Source organism: Lampetra planeri, chromosome 27, assembly GCF_965212315.1.
Source record: "Lampetra planeri chromosome 27, kcLamPlan1.2.h2, whole genome shotgun sequence".
NCBI classification, from domain to species: Eukaryota; Metazoa; Chordata; class Hyperoartia; order Petromyzontiformes; family Petromyzontidae; genus Lampetra; species Lampetra planeri.
In genome coordinates this window covers 5,382,563-5,396,542 of record NC_136133.1, presented here as the reverse complement: position 1 = coordinate 5,396,542, position 13,980 = coordinate 5,382,563, and the positions used below count along the sequence as shown (strand labels likewise).

Here is a 13,980-nt window from a genome sequence, read left to right as displayed (position 1 = left end):
GTGTTAGGTTAGCTAGTTCGGTGGGTTACCACCTTATCTAACCTGGTGTAGGGGCCGTTAACCCCTTTTGTGTTAAGTGTTAATAAACGTGTTGCCTCCAGTGCTGTGAATGAGTCTCAATTCAACGCGCCAACACATACAGGTCGAACCGGCTGACCTCTGGATTGCAAGTCCAGTGTAATAACAATTGCGCCCATGGTGGCATTTGTCCGCATCGTCAATTCCCAAAATTAACAACACATGTCCATAAACAGCTCGTAAACTTAACAACAACAAAATCAGGATCCTAAACGAATCTGTGAGGTTAAAAAACAGCCCATTTAGACAAAACGCCCAGCCGTATATGTGCCAAGAGAGAAGTCCACCACTAACCCATCGGGGCAGAAGAGCAACCCCACTCACCGCACACCAAATGCAAGCGTTGTGGGTGGGGTGGGGGGTTTTCCGAAAAAACTGCTTAAAATATAAGCAGAGAACTCTCCCTTAATCGATTATTCCTCGATTAAATCCAGCTGTTTCTCCAATTACCCCACTCCCTGGGGAGTCGCTACACCGCCCCAGCAATCGTTCTGGATGTGGGCTGCAGCATACCCCAGCATACCGGCTCGCCCCTCCAATCACACACAAAGCAACCCAACCGCCAGCCACTTCCACAGGTGTGGCCACAGGTCACAACGCGAGGCAATGAACTCCTGAACAGCCCAGCGATCACCATAAACCAGGGGTGGGGAACGTCCGGCCCGCGGGCCGTATGAGGCCCCGCGAAATCATTTGGTGTGGCCCTGCCAAGGCAACCGCAGGCGGGACTCGAAATTCAATAAATCTAGGAGCAAACGTGGAAAAGCAGTTGCGAGTAGCAACATCATCAATACCAGCTAACAATCCACGCCTCGCCAAAGAGAAGCAGTTCCAGCCATCACATTAGGAGTGATTTAATTAAAAATTTGACCAAATATAACAGGCAAATTTTTAAGTTGATAATTTTGTATGGCCCGCGAATGATGTTATAAATATCCAAATGGCCCTATGCAGAAAAACGGTTCCCCACCCCTGCTATTAACAGTGCTCCAGATTGCAGAAGCTGCTCCTTTGATAATGAACTCCACGCTTCTGTGACGAGATTAATCGTCGTGCTTGGATGAACACGGTTGGCTGTGTACGGTGCTAAAAAAGTTCAACATACGTGCTTCGATTTACGACTCCTATAATGTCTCGTTTGTAGTGTCTTGTTAATTATGTCTCATTCGTTCTGTCATTCATTCCATTTCCCTCCAGGTCACATTTGAGGTTGTAAATTATTGATGCTTACACACACGATTGATGCATGCATCGTGAGTGAATGAATGAATATAAGCATGGTACATGCCTACTGAAAGTGACCAGAATTGTTAGTTTATACACTAAAACGGAACAGTGTTTATATAGTATGTGCCCTGATAAATTCTATAATACATGCAACTCATCCTAAGCTTACCTACCATTACCGTGCTTTGGTATATTTTGACAGCATCAGGATGCTCTCACGAGATTCACTGTTTGCTTGCTGTTGCCGCTATAAAACTAAAAAAACATTTACGTCATTAAATCACCGTTTTTACTTTGTCCCAAACTAGCAGACTCAGCCACCCGAAGGCCTACTGCACAATTCTTGGTCTCAAATGAAAGCTGGGTGCCTCTTCTCAGAACTAGCAATATTCTAAATGTATGACCTTCGCTAGTTTGCTTTAAAACTTTATTTTAAGAAGCCTGTTGACATTGTCTGACCTCAAAAGGAGGGCGCATCCAATGGTGGATGTAAATTTCGATGTTAAGCTTTCGTGACTGCAGGGATTCATCTTCTTGGTTCTTTCGGTAAAGTCACGTAGAAGGGAAATAATACAAATAAAACATAATAAAATAAAGAACAAACCTGTTCTTCACCTGAGGACGGCTGCTTGCGTTGTGGCCGAAACGTCGTGAGAATTATTTTATTATGTTTTATTTTTATTATTGTATTATTTCCCTTCTACGTGACTTTACCGAAATAACCAAGAAAATGGTGGATGTCTAGTTGTTTTCGCACGTTTATTGAGCATACGCTGTCAGTCACTCGTAATGTACAGGTGTGTGTGCGGGGGGGGGGTAGACAATCGGTGCCAGGGTCAATTGCTGAATGTTAAACCCTCAGACTCCGCCTGCCGCCTACGAGTTCACGCAACTCGACATTTATGGCATCATGAGCATGTACGTGACGATGTCACGCGCGCATTACGCCGCGCGTGCGCTCCACAATGAACACTAAAGAGGTTGCCAAACGTAAACCTGTCTCGCATTCATTTACTTCTAGGGTTATTATGTTTCGGTGGAAACGCGCCAATCTCAACGTATGGGGTAAATATTTGCGGGCGACACCTCCTTGCGCCTGCCTGTCCAAGGTACTTTCTGTTCTCTGCTTCTTGAGAAAATCTCCTAGATTTCACCCAGCTTGTTGCCCCAGCATCGCGCGGCGCTTTCAGATGCGCCTCTGCGGCCCGTCTGGAACGCTCTTCCTTCCGATATTAGGAAGCCAATAGCAGCTATGCACTTTCAAAAAAAGAACTAGATTAAAAACTACTTTCTTTAGAACTGCTTTTTTTGTGCTTAGTTTGTTGTCCTTCCCCCGCACCTCCGATTAGCACGGTTAGCTGCGTGCTGTGCGAAACAAGTTCAACGTGCATACGAAGGTGATTACGTGGAGTAGGAAGTGGGTGGTGGTACGACCATGGACGAAAAGGTTAGAGGTAACACGCCCCACATTTACATCCGCACGTGTGGATTATCGGTGCTTTTGTGAGGAGGGCCAAAGTCTGTTCCCCCTTCAGTGCATGCAATAAGGGGACTGGCGCAGTCAAAACTGGCCGTGGTAATGCGGCATTAGAAATGTTGATCACTGGTTTGCACTTGTTTGTCAGGCTGAAAAGCCTACAAATATCGTGCGATGCATGCATCAAGTTTTTTTTTTTTTACCAATATAACCATAGCACATTTACAATTTGGAGCCTACAACTAAATGTCAAATAGTAATTCAAAAGAAGATGTCATGAAAGACTTGACTCACCGGCTTGCACATTTATCGTGAGGCGAGTTTGGGAAATGTCACCGTTTTCAATATCCTTCGCTTCTATCTGTTTGAAAAATGTAACATAAAACAACAAAAATTATAATTAATTTGCATCCGTACGTGTGGAAAGTGAGACCTTGTGACAGATATTGTGTGAGTGGTCGATTTTCATTTCAAACTCGGCCATATAAGCCATGGACGTGTCATATTTTCAGTTGATGTTGATTCAACGAATGTGGAAATGTACACGAGTGGAAACGTGAAGGAACGTCTGCAATGGCCGGCTGATCCCGGCCGGGTACGGGTAGCCGGGTATCGGGTACCCGGTTGCGACCTCTGGTGTATGCATTCCGTAACCGCGGGTTGCCAACCCCTGTCATAAGCAATATACTTATTCACACACCAGATTTGGCAAAGGGGGGGGGGGGGGGTCTTACCTCAAACGTGTACTCCTGGCCTGCCACGAGGTTAGAGCTTCGAACGAGCACATAGCCATTCGGATGTATCTCGATGTGTTCCTTGCCTTCTCCCACAATTGTGTATTCAACAATTGGATGTTCTCCCTGAAGAAGGTAACATTGTGAGTTTAAATTCCATATCTCCACGCCATTGTCGTAGCACCCATCAGCTTACTCAATGTTCAGAATCGTAACACGGAAGCTCATGGGAACATGGGGACATTTCGTGTATCCCAAATTCAACGGATACCTCAAAACAGTTGTCAATAACACGGTGGCCTTAAAAGGAAGACATAGAAAAGGCGACGTTTCAGGAAATGGGCCAAAATTTTGTCTTTCTCGTCAAGGAGCATAAACCATCCGGTCATCCTCACAGCGGCGTTTGGCTAATCATCGAACAAAGATGGTCACTGCATCATGCGCTTCCAGATGTGCTTCTGCACCCACCTGGAACGCTCTAACTTTCGATATTAGGAAGCCACAGGAGATATGCACTTTTAAATCTAGATTGGAACCTAATTTCTTGAAAACTGCTTTTTGTGTTTAGTTTGTTGTCTTTTACCCGCACCCCCGATTAGCTCGGTTGGCTACGTACGGTGCGAAAGAAGTTAAAAAAGAGATCCCTTCTGTTGTCTGGGATGTTGGTAGCAGCACGTGTCGGTGTAAGGTGCCACTCACAGGGGCGTAATCTGCATCGTTGACTTGTAGCTGTAGGATGTTTGGGCTATTGCACATCGTGGCAAAGATGACGTCAGCGTTGTTGGGAACATGGCCACAGTATTCCTCTTCAGAGAACGCAGGGCGAATCTCATTTTTGGTGACCACTTTAATGGTGGCTGTGGTAATTGTGAATTTTTGAAAGTCATCTTGATATGCCTGTGCAGAACAAACTTAATTTGAATGTTTAATTTCGTTCGGACGGTTTACGGCACTTGCGCAACACACAGAAATGGATGCTAGTTCAATGTTGTCATTAGATTTTTTTTTTATGGCAGACATTCTTTAAAAAATGTATACAGTGGTACTGTTTATATTTAGTCAGGTCAAAGTCTAGACTTCATGGTTACATAGCGGCGTTGCATAACTATGATCTATCTTATGAGATTGTTATATAACTCAAAATATCCCCCCCAAAATCTTTGTAAGCAGATTTAAATACGGTGAAACATTCCGCAAAAATAATGTCCCACGAGGAGGAAATCATGACTTATTTTGTGGAATGAATGTAAAACATGGTAAAAGTAAGAACATAATGCCATATTTACACACCACAATCTGCAAAGTAATTTCAGTCTTGTTCGGCACTGCTTCTTTCATGCTTATTTGTCCATTGTTTTCATCGATTTTAAAGAATACACTGTCTAAACACACAACATCGCAAGGTTAGTATATAGAGACAAGTGCCAATGCAGGGAGCTCACTTTTTCAACTTCATCAGAAACAGATATCAAAGTCAAATCATGCAGTGATGGCACATACAAAAACTTAACAAATATCCCACACATTATTGGTTCTTTCGGTAAAGTCACGTAGAATGGAAGTAATAAAATAATAAAAATAAAACATAATAAAATAAAATAATTCTCACGATGTTTCGGCTACAACGCAAGCAGCCGTCTTCAGGTGAAGAATGAGACACTGCCAAGCTAGGAGCTTATATATAAGCTGGGTTGGAGGTGGAAGAAGAGCGCCTTAACAAAAATAATGTGCATATCAAGAGGAATTTAGCATATTCATGGGAAATGCGTAGGAGGTGGGCGGGGGGGTATCAAAGTCATATTATGCCCATGCATTATGCAGGATCAGCAGCACCAAAGGGAGGGTGCAGGGAGTAGCAATAACAAAGGAAAGGAATGTTAATAGTATGTAGCTGCAGTTACTAAACAACCACGTAGAAAGCTAAAGTATAAACTACATAAAAAACTAAAGTATAAACTGCATAGCATCATCAGTATACTTACTATACTCTAAAATATGCTGAGTTACTAACAGTAAGTAATACATTACAATTCTACGTCGTAAAAATTATATAATATGCTTCCATCTAAACTTTATTCTCTTACATCACACGAGTATACACCGTACTATATATTGCCATAGACAAACCCAACATTAAATTATATACTGTATTGCTATAAACCACCCTATACCTTATACATTTTAATATAACACTATGTATTATTCTACCCACCCTAATGTGTATCACACTGCTATATGTTTACTATACAATTACGATACTATATATTACTTTTTTTTTATGGCCTCGCCGTGATCACGGCATGTTAGCAGGGGTGATTGGCCTGGCCAATCGGGGCCTCAGCCAATGGGAAGCCGGATCAGAGGCGTGGTCCCGGGATTGACAGGGAACCATCTGGAACGGTCGACGCTGACTACGGAGGATTGGCTTAGGGGTACCACGTGACCCAGGGATTAAGAGGAGGGGAGAGAGAGAAGTCGGGAGCAGACCTGGGAACGAGAAGAGCAGGAGTCACGTGCGTACGGGACTCCGGGTGCCACGTGCGCGGTGGGGACTTAGCGGGGAGTCTGCCCGCTTCCCGTTGTCTGTCAGCAACGGGGAGCGTGTGAGTGTAACTGTGGAAGTTGGAAAATAAAAAGGACTGATTCCGGAAGCCGTCTCGAGAAGGTTTATTACACACTGTACCTTATACAGAAGTGTGATATACATTAGGGTGGGTAGAATAATACATAGTGTAATATTACAATGTATAAGGTATAGATAGGGTGGTTTATAGCAATACAGTATATAATTTAATGTTGGGTTTGTCTATGGCAGTATATAGTACGGTGTATACTCGTGTGATGTAAGAGAATAAAGTTTAGATGGAAGCATATTATATAATTTTTACGACGTAGAATTGTAATGTATTACTTACTGTTAGTAACTCAGCTTATTTTAGAATATGGTAAGTATACTGATGATGCTATGCAGTTTATACTTTAGTTTTTTATGTAGTTTATACTTTAGTTTTCTACGTGGTTGTTAAGTAACTGCAGCTACATACTATTAACATTCCTTTCCTTTGTTAATGCTACTCCCTGCACCCTCCCTTTGGTGCTGCTGATCCTGCATAATGCATGGGCATAATATGACTTTGAAACCCCCCCGCCCACCTCCTACGCATTTCTCATGAATATGCTAAATTCCTCTTGATATACACATTATTTTTGTTAAGGCGCTCTTCTTCCACCTCCAACCCAGCTTATATATAAGCTCCTAGCTTGGCAATGTCTCATTCTTCACCTGAAGACGGCTGCTTGCGTTGTAGCCGAAACGTCGTGAGAATTATTTTATTTTATTATGTTTTATTTTTATTATTTTATTACTTTCCTTCTACGTGACTTTACCGAAAGAACCAAGAAGATAAAATAAATAGAAAACAATAAAAATTATCACGACGTTTCGACTGCAACACAAGCAATCATCATCAGGTGTGTCAAAACGTAGTGAGAATTTTGTTTTGTTTAATATTTTTATTATTATTTTATTATTTCCCTTCTACGTGACTTTACCGAAAGAACCAAGAATATGAATCCCTGCAGTCACGAAAGCTTTAAATCAAAAAATATCCCACATATAGCCTTAACCAGAATCTTGGGAAAATGATGTTAGCGAGCACCTCTGAAGGCTAGCAGGGTGGCCAGCACCACGCCCGGCTGCGTTTCTCTCCCCAGTGGCCAAGTTTACACACAACACCAAGTACTCATTTGAGGCCGAGCTGATCTAAGGGAGGCCCAGGACCAGTGCCGTTAATCGTAACTGATGTTGGTCGATGAGCACGCTAACCGCTACACTACCGCTCCCCACCATTTGCACGTACAATGACATACGGACACACATTTGAGCATTTCGTGCAAATCAAAAGCAAACGAAGCTAATTCTAGATTTGAAGCTTTCGTGACTGCAAGGATTCATATTCTTGGGTTTTTTCGGTAAAGTCACGTAGGTAAAAAATAATTATTTAATTTTACTTTTATTAATTTAAATTTAAATTTTTTACCTACGTGACTTTACCGAAAAAACCCAAGAAAACGAAGCTAACTTAAGATGGCCAGACATCCAGTTTAGATTCGCACGGTGTTCAAATGTGATCACAGTTCAAAAGGCCCGATGAGAGCTTAAAGGAGGGGTGCATTCTGTGTTATATTGATTTAGGACAGGGGGCCAGCAACTAGCGGCAACGGAGCCCCATGCGGCGGCTATTTGGCTGCCCCATTGCGGGAAGCCGTTATACACATTTGTTTTAAATCTTAAAACATAATTTAACGTCAAGAAATTTTTTGAAATATGGCAGGGAATGGGTCACTATGGAATGTCTTGGCGACAACAGTAATGCAATGTTCCACGGTCAAACTGTATTGTTAAATAATAACTAAGGGGAAAACAACTAAATAGACGTTCATTCTATCACCTATTTTGTTTATTTAAGTCAGAATGCGTGTTGCCATCTGCCGTATACCCGCCGTGTTTGTGTACAAGTAGCTCTGCGTGTGATTCGGCTCTCGAACTAGTTTGGTCAGACAAAAAAAATGGCTCTTCTACTTCGAAAGTTTACCGACCCCTGGTCTAGGAGACAGGGAGAAGATGGTGGATATGGCCCAATGAGAGTTTGGTGTCTTACAAAGGGTACAATTTCTACGTCATGTGCTTGGGAGGACGAAAGTCAGGTGAGCACGTGGATGGGTTTTGGGAGCTTTGAGAAGTGAGAGATTCGATGGGGGATATTTGCCATGTGACACTGCTGCCGGGTTTGTCTGTGGAGTAGTGAGGGAGCGGCAAATTTGGGGTTAAACACACCTGAGCATTTCTCGCGATAACAAAATATGGCAGAACCTGCATCATGATACACAGTTGTGCAACGTTTTTAAATGTCAACAAAATAGAACTGACTTTGACTTCAGCGCTGTCAGAGCTATTTTTTACCAAGTCTACCGAATGTTTTGGTGAATTACAGCACCACTACACTGAAGACAGCTCTTTCATACTCTTTGGTTCTTTCGGTAAAGTCACGTAGGTATATAATAAAATAGATCACGACGTTTCGATCGTAACACAAGCGGTCGTCCTCAGGCGGAAAAATATAATCCAGCAGTGGAACTGCGGAACTAGTGAGAGAGCAGCTACAACAAGGTTATATATGTGGCGATGGGCAAGCAAGCGGGGTCTGAGCTGGAAAGGAATTCCACCCCCGGACGCAAGCACGTCAGTTGTGTTAATGGGGGAGATTAGGGAGAGAGGGATTAGGGAAGGAGATTAGCATGAATGAGCTTCCGTCGCCGCATAAGAGTATCATGCCCGCATATGCGCACAACAGCAGCGTTAATGAGAGATTAGCACCATGAGAGTGCAATCCAAGGACGTGAACATGAGAGTGCAATCCAAAGAGAGAGACAGAGAGTCGGAAATAGCAGCTGACATAGGCAGGTAGGATGGAAACATCACAGTCAGTTAAGACTATTTCACGTGCAAATGTTTGAACTTTTTAATGGTCATGATACACTTTATAAAATAAGTAACACAAGTGTAAAACGCAATGATTCATCTTTTTGGTCCGATTGTTTGTGCAATCCAAATTGGACGTGATGTTTCAGGAGAGCACTTACCAGACAGAAGCGTGTACTTTATGGTAGCGTTGATTCCCTTATCGCCATCTTCCGCACGGATTTGTGCAGGAGCAAAGACAATATTTGTCTAGATGTAAAGAGACCTCAGTGACTCTAAGAAAACTCTCAAGATACACAGTGGATCATTCTAGAGTGGAATTGTACTTCTATACTAAGTTGCCCACTGACACGTATGCAGGGCAGCCATGAAATTCCCTTTGACCACTTTGCGGTGTCGCAACTGGGAAACAGTTCAACACGCCGGTAATCTGATCTCAACTTGGCAGATTATTATTTATTAGCGTCACCTCAAGGCTCCTGTTTACCAGGAATATGCCATTTAATCACCACTCTTGCTGAAGCATGCAATTCAAAGGAAAGGCACTTGAATACCTCAAGACACGTTTCAATGTTGTGGTAATATTAATTGATTTACGTGTATCTGCTCATATTGTCTCCCATATGTTTATGATTATGTTTTCCCATTGACACCTTTGTACATTGTGTCGTTTCTAAGCCATGACACTGGAAAGTGGCCAAAACATTATATTGCCATTCTGTTAATATTAAGGGGAGGCTCTTGCATTGAAACTAAAGCTGTCGATCACGCAGCTGTACATTTAATTCATAGACTTCGCCAAAGGGGCCGTCCATAAATGACGTTACGCGATTTTGGACGATTTTTGAACCCCCCCCGCCTATGTCACACGGCGTCATTAAAAGTGAGACCCCCCCCTCAAATATGACGTCACAAAGCTCTGCCCCCCCCCCCAAAAAAAAATATAAAACATGCTTCAAATCGCTTTAAACTATTGTCATTATAGTGCGTATTTAATGTGGTGCTGCACTCTGATGTTGTAGGAGAAAACATTTATTAAAAAGTCTATTTAATTAAGTAGAACGTGTTGTCTATATTTATTTAAATTTGCGCATTTTGATGTGACGTCAGATTTCTCAACCCCCCCGCCCCTCGTCACACATCGTCACAAATGTCTGACCCCCCCCCCCTCCCCAGGTGCGTGATGTAATTTATGGACGGCCCCTAAACATGTCTTATAGAATATGCAATGTGCACATATAGCCAATTTAAATAACCTCACTTTCCATTGTAACCGGTAAATGTAATTGCACGTTGGGAGCGTTAAGGGCCAACTCACCTCCAACTCGTTCTCTCTGACCGTTGCCGAGTACTTTGCGTTCACGCACAGCTGTGTGCCGCTAGCCACTGTGGAGCAGACCTTCGGCTGGAAGATTGGTGGCTGATCATCTTGATCTATCACGGAGACGGTGACTGTGGCGGTGCCCGTCCTAATCGGGTAGCCTGTGGCGTTTCCACTCGGGTTGGAGTCCTGAAACGAAAGAGCCCAATTTGTGAAGGTTCACACGAAGGGTCTGTAAACACGTTTCATAACACGCCGTGTTCAGTTGCTCTCACTTCAGGTCGGCGTCTTGACGTTCCAGTGCGTGTGATTTAGTTGTACAGTGTTTTGCGTTTGCCCAAATGTCCCGACTGAAATTAACATAATTGTTTTTTTTTATATTTCTCGAAGACAATCTGAACACGTCACAGTTCATCATAAAGGTTTTTTATTGTGTCGTTAACCCGCCACCACCCGACGCAGCCAATTAGTGAGGATTGTCACGTTAATAAAACGTGCCAATTGGTTACTAGTACAACACAATGGTAAGTTGGAGAGTAAACCCAATTCAAGTACTGTGACGTTTCGGTGGTGATTCTAACCAGCATCACAGTTGTACACACTCTTCAGTCAGAAAACATTGAGCTGTTAAATAAGAACGGTTCCACATAGCTGTCTGTTAAAACCACACATTGTCGTTCATCCCCACAATAATTATGTTATTTTGTTCCAAAGTTGTAACAACGTAACTGCCTATAAGAGTAAAAGAAATCCACACAGGCACTCCTGATCCTAATACAGAGCTGCTTTAGCATGGAATGATATCCCAGTCACACTACAATATGGCAGCGGTATCAATTTATTTAAAGCGATCATTAAGGCACACTCCCACACCATGTGTGAATGTTACAGCTCGAATACATTCTGAATGGATTGGCAAGTGTGATACATATAATTACGTATGCATTTATTACGTGTTTGATTGGATGTGACTCTCAATGTATGAAAGTGTACTGTATAAGTTAGAGATTCCTGTACGTGTTTGTGACGTGATAACTGATACCCTGGACATCCTTGCAAACGAGATGTTACATCTTCAGGATTTTTCCTGCTGAAATATTTCAGCAAGGAATACATCTATATAAATGAAGGAGGATGTGTGTCTGTATATTTGCTTGCCAGGATGCATTCACAGTTTTGAAGATAGAGAGACATGAATCCTTTGTAGGGTGAACCAGGATTTTTACCTTCAGGTCTTAGGCTATTTTAGCCACCCTCCCCCCTCCGGCTGCCCAACCAGGTTTCGAAATGGGTGTTCGTGGGCACCTAAAAATGTGTGGACAACAGATTGGAGGTTCCAGAAGGTTCCAGAACCCAGTTTGAAACGTTTGATTTTGGTCGGCGACCTCTCGTGTTACTTGGCCAAAACCCTGGGGTCTGCAAGGCCCCCCTCTGTGGGTTGGGAAATTTTCCGGTTGCAACCTTTGCAGGATGGTCAAGGATGACCGTCTTCAGGTCTTAGGGCAGGTCAGGGTCTGCTCTGTGTCCAGGGGGTGGATCGGAGGGGTTGTTTTCTGTCCCGCCAACTAAACAAGTAGCCCAAGGAACCCAGATATATATTTAAAAAAGCTTTACGAGGGCAAAGTTGTTCGGGCATCCTTGGTTTCATAAAAAAAGTGGTGTTTGATTTCCAGTCAGGATCCATGGAGTGGATCGGGGGAGATTCTTTGCCCTGCCCATATACAAAGTACCCAACGAGTCCAGATATTCAGAAATTGCATACAAACAAAGTGGTTTGGCAAAAAGTGCTCTCCATTTTCTGGTTGGTGGTCTCTGTGGTCCCAGAGAAGGACTGCAAGGCCAACTCTGTGGGTTTTGAAGCTGAAATTGTTGGGGTGGTTAGGGACAACAATAGTAAGGTCACCGTGCTGTTAGCCCGCACCCCAGACATCCCCGAAGGTCCCTGGATGCAACAATGGTTATTCAATGCTGCACAAAGCTCACAACTGATTCAAGGGAGTAAAACTTGCTATGCATTGTGTCTCAGTGTGGTTGCATTCTCTACAGGGTAATCAGGAGGAACACTGTCTTGCCTCACGGCAGATGTGGAGCGTGCGTTCACAGGAAGTTCCTGTTTTTTTATGCTAATTTTGGTCACGTGACCAGGAAGTGACGATTTTAGATTTCCACTGTACCACGCGGGCGTCGGCCATTACACAGATAAGTCAAGATGGCGGCACGCATCACATCTCAGTGAGACCACAGCTGCACTTGTCCATTGTGGGAGCTTAAGAAGCATTATCTGTAAGTTTGTTTATATTCCTATAATATTGGCAATGCTGTTGTAATGTTGGAATGACCGTTATAGTGATGTAAATGCCTTTATGGTGCCCTTAAGTAGTTGTAGTAAATACGAGGCCTAGTTAGTAACGAAGCCTGCGACTTTCCTTATTGTGGATGTTACTTGTGATTTAGTAGGTCGAGTCAGACTTGTGCCTATGTTGCGATCCTGAGAGTAAAGATGACGAAGTATCTCATCCACAGTTTAGTGTTATGTGTAATGCTGTACATTTGGGGTGCAGTAGGATGAATACACGATGTGCCTGTATGCAATGCACCGGCTTGTGCTTTTGTCTAGTTCAGTGGTAATGTAGGGGCCTGGTCCGTCCAGGATCTATTGTTATCTAAGACAATGTTCTGATGCTGTGGTGTTCATTGTGTTGGTGTTTCCGGATTATAACAGATGCTGTATCTGTGTTTTCTCACCAGTTTTACCTTGTTACAATCAATAAATGACGATTGGAGTTGGACGTTCATCCTGGCTCCGAGGGTTTATTGAACGCAAGGTTATCTACTCGACTAGCAGTGCAACGCAGCGCACTGCGAGGCCGAGATAAACACACAGTCTCAATAATGATGATCCATAAGGCATTACCAACTGCAGAACAGAACTAACTGCACACAAGTTGATGCATTCCACAATGACAGAACTAACTGCGTAACATAAATAACTGCATAATAGAAATAACGGCACAAAAGTTTTAAGTGGTAAACAACAAACCATACGAACTATGGGTATATATTTGGATTAATATACCCTACAAGCAACCACAAAAACTTCCCCATGCTCCGAAATTCCTCCGGTCCTATTCATGACTAAACAATACCGACAGAAAAACCCTTGGTCCTTTTTCAAGGGCAAAAACTTCGTACAATATCACTTCATCCTTTTTAAAGGAGCAATTCAACAGACAATATGGGTCCCAAAAAACATCCCAGACTGGGGCCTAGCTCCTCCTCACAGGATAGGAGGCAGGAATCGAGTTGAAGAAAGACGCCTCTGACTTGAAAGCTCAGAAAACTAGAGATACAACAACCAGAGCCACTGAAACCCCGTCAACTAGGCAGTCACGTCTGGATGATGAGAGGACAAGAGCTTCAACGTATAGAGCATCTGAGAAGCCTACAGCAACACGGGCACATCGTGAAGGTCTTAGAACAAGAGCCTCGACTTCCAGGGCAGCTGACACGCATGAAGTCACACGAACGCGTCAAAATGCTGACAGGACAAGAGCCTCCACTTTAAAGGGGGCTGAAAACATTGAGGTAACACAGTCACATCTGGAAGATAAGAGGACAAGACAGGCAGCCTCTAGAATCAGAATTTGGCAGCAGTTGAAAG

General features: G+C 43.2%; 1 protein-coding gene across 48 annotated transcripts in view; it reads right to left on the bottom strand.

Moving 5' to 3' along the window:
* LOC144728057 (cadherin-related family member 5-like) overlaps positions 1 to 13,980 on the bottom strand; it is a 48,359-nt gene that overhangs the window by 20,244 nt on the left and 14,135 nt on the right. For all 48 annotated transcript variants that reach the window (XM_078607291.1, XM_078607296.1, XM_078607295.1 and 45 more), the window contains 6 exons: positions 10,317 to 10,508; positions 9,160 to 9,247; positions 4,807 to 4,898; positions 4,216 to 4,413; positions 3,517 to 3,642; positions 3,077 to 3,143 (listed from right to left, as the gene is read on the bottom strand). In XM_078607291.1, coding sequence (XP_078463417.1) covers positions 3,077 to 3,143; positions 3,517 to 3,642; positions 4,216 to 4,413; positions 4,807 to 4,898; positions 9,160 to 9,247; positions 10,317 to 10,508 — 763 coding nt within the window. The remainder of the gene's footprint in view (positions 1 to 3,076; positions 3,144 to 3,516; positions 3,643 to 4,215; positions 4,414 to 4,806; positions 4,899 to 9,159; positions 9,248 to 10,316; positions 10,509 to 13,980) is intronic.